At 36.5% G+C, this 14,146-nt stretch overlaps 1 protein-coding gene across 2 annotated transcripts in view; it reads right to left on the reverse strand.

The window, feature by feature from the left end:
* ACADM (acyl-CoA dehydrogenase medium chain) overlaps positions 1–14,146 on the reverse strand; it is a 41,834-nt gene that overhangs the window by 14,758 nt on the left and 12,930 nt on the right. For both annotated transcript variants that reach the window (XM_077988326.1, XM_001101274.5), the window contains exons 6-8: positions 11,945–12,025; positions 6,245–6,375; positions 3,082–3,190 (exon numbers count right to left, since the gene is read on the reverse strand). In XM_077988326.1, the coding sequence (XP_077844452.1) occupies positions 3,082–3,190; positions 6,245–6,375; positions 11,945–12,025 (321 nt within the window). The remainder of the gene's footprint in view (positions 1–3,081; positions 3,191–6,244; positions 6,376–11,944; positions 12,026–14,146) is intronic.

Below are 14,146 nucleotides of genomic sequence, written 5' to 3' on the forward strand. Positions count from 1 at the left end.
ACACAATCTGATTTGAGACCTTTAATCTTAATAGAGCTAGTAAAATAATCTACTGAATAAAAATTGTTTTCCTTTGACTCTTTGTTAAAATTAGGTTTATTGAGGTATAATTTACATGTAGAAAAGTCATCATTTTTATGTATACATTTCTAATAACTCTGACAAATGTATGTGTGTGTAACCACCACCATGCTCAAAATATAGAGTATTTTAGAACCCCAAAAAGTTACCTTGTTCTCCCTTTATAGTCAATTTCCTTATTCTACACCTATCCCCTGGCAACCACTGTGTAATTTTTCTCCATGTAGTTTTTCCTTTTCCAGAACGTGATTTAAGTGAAATAATAAAGTCTGCTTTCTGTGTCTGACTTTTCACTTAGTATAGTGCTTCTGAGATTCACCCATGTTGCTGCACAATCAATAATTCATTTATTTTACTGCTGAGTAGTATCCCACTGTATGGATGTACCATATATCCATTATCTTTTCACTAGTTGATGGATACCCCCCTCCTCATTTTTAGCAATCATTAATAAAATTGCAATAAACATTTGTATATAGGTCCTATTTTCATTTCTCTTGGGTATTTATCTAAGAGCACTGGTTATGTGATAAGTGTATGTTTGACTTTATAAGAAACTACTAAACTAGCTACATTCCCTCAACTTTTTGTTTTAAAAATTTTCAAACCAATGGAGGAGTTGTAATAGGCATATAAGTACTTATATACCCTACACCTGTAATAGATTCACCAGTTGTTAACATTTTGATACATTTGCTTTATTTTTTCTCTTTCTCTTTGTATATAACTGTGTTATGCTGAATCATGAGAGGAAGTTGCAGACATAACTCTTAATAAGGAAAAAAATTTGATCTCATTTTTAATAAGCAGAATGAGAAACAGGAGCATTGGAAACAAAGAGCTATAAAGTAATCCTTTAATTTGCTGGTTTTAATAGTCTGCTTCTGAGTTTGAAGAAATGATAACAATAGTTTGACCTAGAAAGAAACCAACATCCCTTTATTTTGTCTTTAAAAGTTGATAAACTAGAATCTTGGACCACCATTCAGATATAATGAGAAAACACCTTACCAGATTCATCCCAAACCCCACAACATTTAAAACCAAAATGCTTCCTGGGCTCATCTCAAACCATGTAATTTCTAAAACATAAAACATTTGAAAACATTAGGTCTCACTCTGTCATCCAGGCTGTAGTGCAGCAACACGAGCATGGCTCACTGCAGCCTTGACTTCCTGGGCTTAGGTGATCATCCCACTTCAGCCTTCCAAGTACCTGGGACTACAGGTGTGTGTCACTACAACTGGCTAATTAAATTTTTTTTTTTTTTTTTTTGTAGAGGTAAAGTCTCAATATGTTGCCTAGGCTGGTCCTGAACTCCTGGGTTCAAGCAGTTCTCCCAGATCAGCCTCCCAAAGTGCTAGGATTACAATCATGAACCACCAAACCTGGCCTGAAAACATCAAATTTCACAAATTTGTAAATATCCATTTGTTTCAATAAAGATTTAAGGAGGCTTAAATATACACAACATAATTATCTATATCCCTCACTAGAAAGTAATTTACTTAAGGCCAGGGATTTTTGTCTATTTTGATCCATACTGTATCCCTAATAGCTAGAATACTATATATGGTATGCACTACATAGATATTTATTGAAGTAGAGATTTTTTTTTTTAAGTGAGAACATTAGGCAAAAAGAAAAGAAACTAGAAATAGCAAGATAAAATCAGGAGTGAGTTTACTACTAAAAAAAGTATAAGCTGTTAGGTCCTTTATACTTTCTAAAGATGGGCCATACATTTGGCCAAGTTTGCTAGCAACTACTCCTAAGACAGAAACATGATCTGTTACATAAATAAAAAACAATTTCTTGGGAAAAGCACAACAATTTTTAGTTCTTATATTTTGTTACATACAACAGTATCATCAGTTTTGTCAGGTGCAGTCTACCTTTAATATCTGATTAAAAATATAGCACAATATAGCATCATAAACTACACTGAGTAAGGTCCTAGGATACCTTCATATTGATTTCAATTCTGCCTCTCACTTTGTGACCTTGGTTGGGTGCAGTGGCTCGTGCCTGTAATCCCAGCACTTTAGGGGGCCAAGGTGGGAGGATCACTTGAGCCCAGGAGTCTGAGACCAGGCTGGGCAACACAGCACAACCCTGTCTCTACAAAAAATACAAAAATTAGCCATGTGTGGTGGTGCATGCCAGTAATCCTAGCCACTCAGGAGGCTGAGATGGGATGATTGTCTGAGCCCAAGAGGCAGAGGTTGCAGTGAGCTGAGATCCTGCCACTGCACTCCAGCCTGGGCAACAGAGCGAGATGCTGTCTCAAAAAAAAAGAAAAAAGAAAGAAAATTACTTTATTAACTTCATTTCTTTCTTTCCTTCTTTATAAAATTTATAATTTTAAACTCTGAGTTATAAAATTTTAAACTCTTTTCTCTTTAGTCTACTTTAAACGCCGAATTTATCTCCACATATTCAGAATACAAACCTTTTCAAATATGTTAAATTACCTTTTCTTATTTAAATAAGATTTTCTTGCCTTTCCACATTCAAGGCTATTTGCTATTTTCTACACTCTTTTCAGGCATAGATGTTTTTCTTAGTGTTATATGACCTAGTATAATCTCAATTATGTCACATTGTTTTTATCTGTAAAATGGGCATAATGCCATTTATCCTACCAAAAGATTGCTGTGAGGATCCAATGGGGAAAAGTGTGGGAAAGTCCTTTGAAATATCCAAAATTCTTATTATTGGTCAGGTAATATAAATGGTAGCTTGATTTTACTTCATTATTCCTCACAGCTGTTATTAGCCTTCTCCACAGGTTAGTACTACTCTTTCAAAATGACTTGAAATGACTGCTCACAAAATCTTCAGTAGTATATAGACTATTTGATCTAATATCATCAAAACACAGTTTATTTTTACTCCAACTTACTACAAACAAATGTTTTCATTAAAGGAAAGTTAAGTAATTTGCAATTTATAATTAAAATAATATTTGGGGCCCTAATCATTGATAAACACTTTACCTTTCTCCCAATCTGAATTCCTGGGGTATCTGCTTCTACAATGAATCCAGTAAAGGCTTTATTAGCAGGAGCTTTAGGATCTGGATCAGAACGTGCCAATAAAAAATACCTAAGAGATACACACAACCGATAATGGTGATAATATCAGCAAATAACACATGGTGACTGCTCTCTCAGTTAATCCTCTTAACAATCCCAATTATTATTACCTACATTTTACAAATGAGGAAATAAACAATCAGGTTTAAAAGAGCTATGGAAGAGATAGTATTTGAGGTCTATGTCTAATAACACAGTAGGCCCTCCCCCATTCCATGGGGTTTCACTTTCTGTGGTTTCAGTTACCCGCAGTACAGTACATATAGGATATTTTGAAAGACAAAGAGGACATTTACATACCTTTTTTTTTTTTTTTTTTTTTTTGGACAAGATCTCACTCTGTTGCCCAGGCTGGAGTACAGTGGCATGATCTTGGCTCACTGCAGCCTCGACTTCCCCAGCTCAGGTGATTCTTCCACCTCTTCTGAGTCACTGGTACTATGGGCACGTGCCACCATGCCCAGCTAATTTTATTTTTTGTAGGGATGAAGTCCCATTACCTTGCCCAGGCTGGTCTCAAACTCCTAGACTCAAGGGATCCTCCCACATGGGCCTTCTAAAGTGCTGTGATTACAGGTGTGAGCCACCATGCCTGGCCTAACATTTACATAACTTATTACAATATATTGTTATAGTTCTATTTCATTAGTAGTTGTTGTTAATCTCTTGCCGGGCCCACTTTATCAATTAAACTTTATCATAAGTATATATGTGTAGAAATATAGTATATATAGGCTTTGGTACTTCTGAAGCTTCAGGTATCCACTAGGGGTCCTGGAATGTATCCTGCAAAGATAAGGAGGGACTACAGTATGCTATTTAACTTTGTTTTAGTAGTATGAGTTGTAAGTAAAAATCCCTGGTATAATAATAATGTAATATAACAAGACAGTCTGTGCATGTTGAAACTGGCACTTTTTCTCTCCCAAAACTAATTTTATTCTTTAAGGGGCATGCTATCTTGAAAAGGAGGATAAATAGAGCTGCCTGTGAAAAGGAATAATATAAAACAGAGACCCATATGTTCCAACTACTGTTTATGCAAGTCAGTGTTTTTGTTATAGCTGAGTTATTATGAATATTTGCTGATTTTTTCCTACAGAAGAATTTCTCAGAAAGATTTTCAAGTGAAACATAAGAAAAAAAATGCAAATATCCAAGCATCTAATTCATGTTCCATATACCCTGGTACATGAAAAATTCTTTTAAAAAGGTATATTCTTCCCTTAACAAAACAAACTTATTTTCTTTGCTTAAAACCAATACATTACCACTCATTCTATAGTTTTATTTAATATTAATAGTAACAAAATCATAAAAATTGTTATCTGGTTTCATATGTTACCTAATTTGCCTTACTATATGAACAGTGAACAGTTGTAATCAGTTATTTCATTCAATTTTGTAAAGATGGGGTCTCGTTATGTTGCCCAAGCTGGTCTTGAACTCCTGGGCTCAAGCAATCTTCCTGCCTCAGCCTCCAAAAGTGCTGGGATTGCAGATGTGAGTCACTGCACCTGACTAATCCGTTTTTAAAATTACAAAAACTTCAAACTGCATTGTTCAATTTCTCTCAACTTGTTAAATTTTAAGTTTCTTCATTCTTTATTAGTTGCTGGTATTACCAGGAATTGCTTAAAGGTAAAGATATAGCACTCCATAATACTGAACATATTTAGGATGCTCATAAGGAATTGATTGATATGTTTAAACTAAATAACTTTTTAGCAGGTTCATTCTGAAAAAATGATGTTTTATTTGCTAGAAAACTGTACTATATGGCACACAAATATATTGAATCAGAATTTTTACAAAAAGAGACAGGCCATTTAGTACATTATTCTAATCAATAAAAAGTTATTCTAGAAACTCTCTATATACTTGTAGTGATGGGTAAATACAGTATTTCCCATGACAACTTAACAGCACTGCTGCTGGAAAACTTGTCCTTAGATTAAGCTAAATTCTACATTTTTCTTTTCTTTTTTATTATTATACTTTATGTTCTAGGGTACATGTGCACAACGTGCAGGTTTGTGACATATGTATACATGTGCCATGTTTGTGTGCTGCACCCATTAACTCGTCATTTACATTAGGTATATCTCCTAAGGCTATCCCTCCCCCTTCCCAATTCTACATTTTTCTAACTTTCACCCATCAATTCTAAGCTGGCATCCTGAAGTAAACACATAAGCCTGATCATCTTTCTGTGTAATAATATTTGAAAAACTTCAAGATTCTTCCAAAGTAACCAAGGCTCTGCTTTTCAGAACATGTTTCGTAGGCTCCTCCCAATGTAAGACACTTACCTGCTTCTAGATTTAGTCAATTTTTTCAATATATGTTTAATGTGTTGCCCAGAACTGTCACCATTTTTTTCTCTCCTATTTGATGTTGTACTTCTATTACTTTGGCTTAAAATTACATTAGTTTTTTAAAGGTTCATACTATTGATTCCTATTGAACTTAAGAGTTACTTATTGAATTTTCCTCATCTTTTATCAACAAATAATCAAGTGTTTTTCTTTAATATTTTATATTTATACAAATTATGTTTGATCCTTTGCTGACCTCCATATTATTTTTTTGACCATATATTAGAAATTTCCAGATTTTATTAAAGTCAAATTCTGCCTTCTCTAATGGATAACCTGTTTTAAGACTGCTTCTGTTTATTTCTGACAATTGGAGACAGGCACTATACCAAAGGTTTTCCTTTTTCCTTAGAGTCTTAGGATTCCAAGGAATGGCTGGTATAGGAGATGAGGAGTGGAGATAATAAGCCAAGTAGATACAGTGCTAGCCTTCCTAATCAGATTCAAACAGAGCATGCATTTGTATTTTATTTTACACATTAAACTTCTGAGAGTTAATTTGAAAAAATAGTGCAGGGGCTTAAAAATAGTTTTTGAAAATCACCTGTTTATCATCTCCTATAGACCTTCCAGTTCCACAGACATACCTTAACTGTAGTGGTTTAAAAATATAGAGAAAGAAGAAAGAGAGATTTGAAGATAAAACAATGAAGAAAAAATATACAAAGATGTTTTGAACAACATACCAACTAGCTTTTCCTCCATTGGTTATCCACATCTTCTGACCATTAATAATATACTCGTCTCCTTTCTTTTCTGCTTTGGTCTTTATACCAGCTACATCAGAGCCTGCTCCAGGTTCTGTTACACAATAAGCCTTGAATATATAAAAACAAGAGAAATGAAATTAAATGTTAGTGATTAAATTTTGAATGTTTGGAAACAGGATTATTTTATTTTTTTAAGCTGTATTTTAAATATTTTTAAATATCTAAACTTAAAATGTTCTTAGAAAATCAAATAAACCATTCAAATGTCAAAACTTTTCTGTTTTGTTTGTAAGAGGCAGGGTCTCGCTCTGTTGCCCAGGCTGGAACACAGAGGCTCAATGCAGTCTCAGCTTCCTGGACTCAGGAAATTCTCCCGCCTCAGCCTCCTGTGTACCGCCTCAGCCTCCTGTGTATAATAGCTGGGACTGCAGGCACACACCACCATGCCTGGCTAATTTTAAATTTTTTGTAGAGATATATAGTCTCACTATATTGCGTAGGCTGGTCTCAACTTCCTGGTCTCAAGCAATCCTCTGTGTCAGCCTCCCAAAGTGCTGGGACTACAGGCACAAGTCACAGTGCCTGGCCCAAAAACATTTAATATATAATTAAAATTAGGCATAAGTATATCAACAAATCATATATTTAACAAAAAAGTGAAAATGTTAGATAGCTTCAAACAAGTTCATTAAATTCAATTTCACATGTATGCATTCATGCAAACATTTATTGAGTATCTACTATGTACCACGATATAAACTAGGATATGGGGAAACCAGAGGTAAAGGACATTCAGTCCTAGAGATTTTCACAATGTAACAGTGGAGATAAATAACTATACTGCAACTCTATGTGTGAAAGTCACAGATAAGGGGCTTGAGAAACTAGCTTCCCAGGGGAGAGGATTTTTAAATTAAGTCTCAAAAAGGAAAATGGCTTCTTTGGGAGGAGGGATAAAGAGGAGGAATATGCATTCCAGGTACAAGTAATGGGATATGCTATGATACTAAGATAAGAAACAGGGTTACCCAGTGTTTGTAATGCTGAAAATACCAGAGCTCCACAGTATGTAAATTCTGTGCATGTAAGGGAATGGTAAGACATGAGTCTGGAAAGAAAGGAATGAAATGGTTGACAAGAATCTTTTATATCACATTAGAAATTTAAAATTTTATCTGAGGGGAGCCTCTTAAGGCTCTTAAACAGAGGAATGACAAGACACAAGCAGTAATGGATAAAAGGGGGTGGTAGAAGGCAAGTATTAGTGCAAGTTAATTCAAGAGTGGCAGGTACTGTGGATACTAAAGAAACAAGTTCCTTGCCCTTAAGGTACTTACAGTCCAAAGAAGAAAGAAATTGGGCTGAGCATAGTGGCCCCTGCCTGTAATCCTAGCATTCTGTGAGGCTGAGATGGGAGGATCACTTGAGACCAGGAGTTGAAGACCAGCCTGATCAACATAGCAAGAACCCATGTCGATTTACTTTTTAAAAATATACAGCAAAAAAGAAACTATAAACATTTGATTTTAATTCAAAATAGTAAGTGTATATAGGCACATTGTAAATGATTACTTAGGGCCAGGCATGGTGGGTCAGGCTTCAGGCTTGTAATTCCAGCACTTTGGGAGGCCGAGACAGGTGGATCACTTGAGGTCAGGAGTTCGAGACCAGCTTGGCCAACATGGTAAAACCCTGTCTCTACTAAAAATACAAAACCTTAGCTAGGCGTGGTGGCGGATGCCTGGCTAATCCCAGCTTCTTGGGAGGCTGAGGAAGAAGAATTACTTGAACCTGGGAGGTGAGCCGAGATGGTGCCACTGCACTCCAGCCTACAAGACAGAGTGCAACTCCATTTCAGAAAAAAAAAAAAATAAAATAAATAAATAAGTAATAATAACTACACTCGGCTGGGCTTGGTGGCTCACACTTGCAATCCCAGCACTTTGGGAGGCCAAGGTGGGCAGATCATAAGGTCAGGAGATACAGACCATCCTGGCTAACACAGTGAAATCTCACCTCTACTAAAAATACAAAAAATTAGCCAGGCGTGGTGGCACGCACCTGTAGTCCCAGCTACTTGGGAGGCTGAGGCAGGAGAATCGCTTGAACCCAGGAGGCAGAGGTTGCAGTGAGCCAAGATTGCACCACTGCACTCCAACCTGGGGAACAGAGCAAGACTCCATCTCAAAAAGTAAATAAATAAAAATAACTTACTCAAACATCTGAAAGCCAATATAGCCAAGAGAAAACTACAGTGAAATCACTCTAACATTTATTGAACACCTATTATAGTATGCACTGGTAAAATTATTTAAAAAAATGACAGGTTCTGTGCTTCAGCATCATGTAATCTAAAATATTTGTCTAATGATAACAGATGCTCGCAAATGATGCTGCTTCAGAAGGTGTTGATTCCCAGGCACCTGAGGTATAAAAACATGTCAGCTAGATGGCTTTTGACAGGGATTCTGTAGAAGGGATTCAGGTGTCACTCAAGTTAACTGAACTAGATTACTCCACTACCTGGAGATTTGATGATGTATTCAGCATCATAACAAAATAAAGAGTTGTCCATAAAAGATGCCCCTTTTAAGTACCAAAATTTTGTTTTAAACAACTTTAAGGTATTTTTTTCCCTGAAATATGACATTAGACATCTTTCTGTTTCATAATACAGTGAAGTTTTTAAAGTTTGTGAAGTAAATGGGCCTGTTTTTTTCTATACAAAATGGCTTGTCACTACTGGTTCTTCAGAGTTGTTGTCTTCTTTTTCTTTTTCTTTTTGGTTTTATATATATATATTTTTTATATATTGTTATATATAATTATACAAAATATAGTATATTCCATAGTAATATACATATATAGTATATTATATAGTATATATACTACATACAGTATATATATAATACATATAATTTATACAATGTATAAATTATATATTGTGTATATATAATACAACATAATTTATATATTTATAACTATATAATTATATATAACTATAATATGTAAAATATATAATTATATATAATATATAGTTTATTATATATTGTATATATAGTATATGTATATTATATTATATATAGCATATATTATACAATATAACATATTGTATTTATAACACTATGTAATACTATATATTACATATACAATATATACCATTAATATATAATATATACTAATACTATATATTATAGTATTACTATATAACATATATTATACACTATGTTACATATTATACAATATATTATATAATGTGTATTTTATATACATAATATATAGTATATATAACATATACTATATATTATATATATACTGGTGGCAGAGTCTCTCAACGTCCAGGCTGGTCTTGAACTCCTGGCCTCAAGCAGTCTTCCTGCCTTGGCTTCCCAAAGTGTTAGGATTACAGACATGAGGCACCATACCTGGCCTGTTCTTGGCTTCTTATTTGATCATTTTTTAAAAAAATTTTTTTCTGTATTATTTTTTACCATAACATTATTTTCTAAAGTAAAAACCCAAGGAGTTTAAACATTCAACAGTATAGAACAGTGAAATAATTTATAGCATATCCATTAGATAGCAAATTATGCAGTACTGTTACAGCATGTAAAAAGAAGGAAGGCATAAGAAAATGTTCACGCTGTTAAATAAAGAAGTACATAAAACTACATGTATATAATAGGGCGCTAACTGTTACAAACACAATTACATATCTAAAAATCTGGTAGGCACTACAATAAGGAAGTAATAATAATTAACTCCATATCTGAGGGATAACAGACATTTTTGTTCTACTTTAAACATTTCTAAATTTCTATACTCAGTATTTTATAATCAGAAAAGTTATAAAATTTTAATTTTTTAAAAGTTTGCCTTTGGCATCCACGAGTTTTGGAATTCAACCAACTGTGGATCAAAACCCACAGATACGAAGGGCTAACTGTACATTTTGTATAAGGGACTTGGCAACCAAAAATATTGATGTGGAGTACAACAGGTCCTAAACTATTCCCTCATGGATATGGAGAGCTGACTATATTCTACAGGAGAACAATCTAGATGTTTCACACAGTTCTTATAGACAATAGTGAGAATGTTTAGCTAAACTCTCAATTGTTTAAAAAAATTGCAAATTTCCTAGCAAATATGTACAAATGTCTTTATTAAACAGTTTGCTTGAAATTTAGGTATCTGAAATAAAAATCATTTATTTTCAAGTATTATTTTCTGCTAAGATGAATTCTCATTATTTGCTCAAAACTAATAAATCTACTGTATTTCAGTATAACAACCACACCTTAGATTGAAATATGTTTGAGTAAACAAGAAGTAAAAATTCTTAGGTAAACAACAGTTTAAGAATAGAGCCTGTGTGTGTGTGTGCATGTGTGTGTGTGTGTGTGTGTGCAACCTTTTTAAAAAAATCTAATTTAAAAATTTGTTGAGTTGTTTTCAGAGGTTTAAATAAACTCTACAACTATTCTTCCCAAGTCATTCAGTCATTCAACAAATACGTTGCTCTTTCTTCAGTTGCAGGTTCACATTAATTTTATTTATTTATTTATTTATTTATTTAGAGACAGAGTCTCACTGTGTTGCCCAGGCTGGTCTTGAACTCCTGGGCTCAAGCAATTCTGCCTTAGCCTCTCAAAGTGTTGAGATTACAGGTGTGAGCCACTATGCCCAGCCCACATTAACTGCTTTTTTTTTGAGACAGAGTCTCACTCTGTTGCCCAGGCTGGAGTGCAGTGTTGCCATCTTTACTTAGCAACCTCTGCCTCCTGGGTTCAAGAGATTCTCATGCCTCAGCCTCCCGAGTAGCTGACAAGCGCCACCTCATCCAGCTAATTTTTGTATTTTTAGTAGAGATGGGGTTTCTCCATTGTGGCTACGCTGGTCTCAAACTCCTGACCTCAGGTGATCCACCTGCCTCCCACTCTCAAAGTGCTGGGATTACAGGCGTGAGCCCCCACAACCAACCAACATTAATTTTTTACTAATTCAAAACACTACTAGTTCAAACACACATTGCCCTACATTCAATCTGAACTTCCTGACACAATGACTCAGTTCTTGAAGTGTAGAATGCTCCATTAAATAGATCTCTCTCTCCTGAAGTAAGGGATTATTATGACACTTTTTGACATCCCAAAGACATCACAAGTAGATCTCTCTTCTCCTGGAAATAAGCAAGGAAATTATGATGACACTTTTTTTTTTTTTTTTTTTTTTGAGATAGTCTCACTCACTCTGTCGCCCAGGCAGCAGTGCAGTGGTGTGATCTCTGCTCACTGCAACCTCCATCTTCCAGGTTCAAGTGATTCTCATGCCTCAGCCTCCTGAGTAGTTAGGATTATAGGCAAGCACCGCCACACCTGGTTAATTTTTGTATTTTCAGTAGAGACGGGGTTTCACCATGTTAGCCAGGCTGAACTCCTAGCCTCAAGTAATCTGCCCCCCTCGGCCTCCCAAAGTGCTGGGATTACAGGTATGAGCCACAGCCCTCGGCCTGTTATGACACTTTCTTGGCATCCTCGAAACATCATTGCAATAATACGTCGCTAACATTTGTTTCAATGGTATATCTCCCAGTATATACATATAGACTGAAAAGGAGAAATAGCACCTTTGTTCCCTTAAGTGTGAAATAAAGTAGCAGCTACACATACTCACACACATCAACGGCTCCTCAGTCATTCTCCCCAAATACTTCTTCTTTTGTTGCTCATTTCCAGCAATAATAATAGGCATTTGCTACCGAAAAAAATTGACATTAAAAAATCAAGTCATTTTTATTGGATATGTAAATTCAGAGACGTTATAATTCAAAATGAAAAAAGAACTACTTTTCACCTAAGAGGTGAGTCCAAAGAACTGGCCTATACCTTGGCTCTAAGTTAGAATGAGGAAATAAATATGCTAATCTAAGTATTTTCATAAAATTAGGTTATATGTAGGACCTGTGGCATTATAATCTGTGAAAATCTACTACACTAAAATGCACAAATAAAAAATTATATTTAGAATATATGACACGGTATATATGATCAGACCTAAGAACTACTTGTTAGGCTGGATGCAATGGCTCAAGCCTGTAATCACAGCACTTTGGGAGGCCAAGGCGGGTGAATTATGAGATCTAGAGATGGAGACCATTCTGACCAACATGGTGACACCCCATCTCTACTAGAATTCCAAAAAAAAAAAAAAAAAAATTGCCGGGCATGGTGGTGGGCGCCTGTAGTCCCAGCTACTCGAGAGGCTGAGACAGGAGAATGGCATGAACCCAGGAGGTGGAGCTTCCAGTGAGCCGAGATCACGCCACTGCACTCCAGCCTGGGCAACACAGCGAGACTCTGTCTCAAACAAAACAAAACAAAACAAAACAAGGCGAGGTTCCAAGATGGCCGAATAGGAACAGCTCCAGTCTACAGCTCCCAGCGTGAGTGATGCAGAAGATGGGTGATTTCTGCATTTCCAACTGAGGTACTGGGTTCATCTCACTAGGGCTTGTCGGACAGTGGGTGCAGCCCATGGACTGTGAGCCAAAGCAGGGTGAGGTATTGCCTCAACCAGGAAGTGCAAAGGGTCAGGGAATTCCCTTTCCTAGCCAAGGGAAGCCGTGACAGACTGAACCTGGAAAATTGGGTCACTCTCACCCTAATACTGTTCTTTCTCAAAGGTCTTAGCTAACAGCATGCCAGGAGATTATATCCCGAACCTGGCTTGGAGGGTCCATGCCCACGGAGCCTTGCTAACTGCTAGCACGGCAATCTGAGATCAAACTGCAATGTAGCAGCGAGGCTGGGGGAGGGGCGCCCGCCATTGCTGAGGCTTGAGTAGGTAAACAAAGAGGCCGGGAAAGGGAAGCTGCATCTCAGTGGAACCCACCGCAGTTCAAGAAGGCCTGCCTGCCTCTGTAGACTCCACCTCTGGGGGCAGGGCATAGCTGAACAAAAGGCAGCAGAAATTTCTGCAGACTTAAACGTCCTTGTCTGACAGCTTTCAACAGAGTAGTGGTCCTACCAGCATAGATTTTGAGATCTGAGAACTGACTGACTGCCTCCTCAAGTGGAGCCAACTGGGAGGCACCTCCCAGTAGGGGCCGACTGACACCTCATATGGCTGGGTGCCCCTATGAGATGAAGCTTCCAGAGGAATGATCAGGCAGCAACATTTGCCGTTCTACAATATTTGCGGTTCTGCAGCCTCCGCTGGTGATACCGAGGCAAACAGGATCTGGAGTGGACTTCCAGCAAATTCCAACAGACCTGCAGCTGAGGGTCCAGACCAATAGAAGGAAAGCTAACAGACAGAGAGGACATCCACACCAAAACCCCATCTGTATGTCACCATCATCAAAGACCAAAGTTAGATAAAAGCCCAAAGATGGGGAGAAACCACAGCAGAAAAGCTGAAAACTCTAAAACTCAGAGTGCCTCTTCTCCTCCAAAGGAACGCAGCTCCTCACCAAAAACGGAACAAAGCTAGATGGAGAATTACTTTGACGAGTTGAGAGAAGAAGGCTTCAGAAGATTGGTAATAACAAACTACTCTGAGCTAAAGAAGGATGTTTGAACCCATCACAAAGAAGCTAAAAACCTTGAAAAAAGATTAGATGAATGGTTAACTAGAATAAACAGCATAGAGAAGACTTTAAATGACCTGATGGAGTTGAAAACCATGGCATGAGAAGTACGTGATGCACATACAAGCTTCAGTAGCTGATTTGATCAAGTGGAAGAAAAGGTATCAGTGATTGAAGATCAAATGAATGAAATGAAGTGAGAAGAGAAGTTTAGAGAAAAAGAGTAAAAAGAAACGAACAAAGCCTCCAAGAAATATGGGACTATGTGAAAAGACCAAATCTACGTC

The sequence above is a fragment of the Macaca mulatta genome, chromosome 1, assembly GCF_049350105.2.
Source record: "Macaca mulatta isolate MMU2019108-1 chromosome 1, T2T-MMU8v2.0, whole genome shotgun sequence".
Lineage (NCBI taxonomy): Eukaryota > Metazoa > Chordata > Mammalia > Primates > Cercopithecidae > Macaca > Macaca mulatta.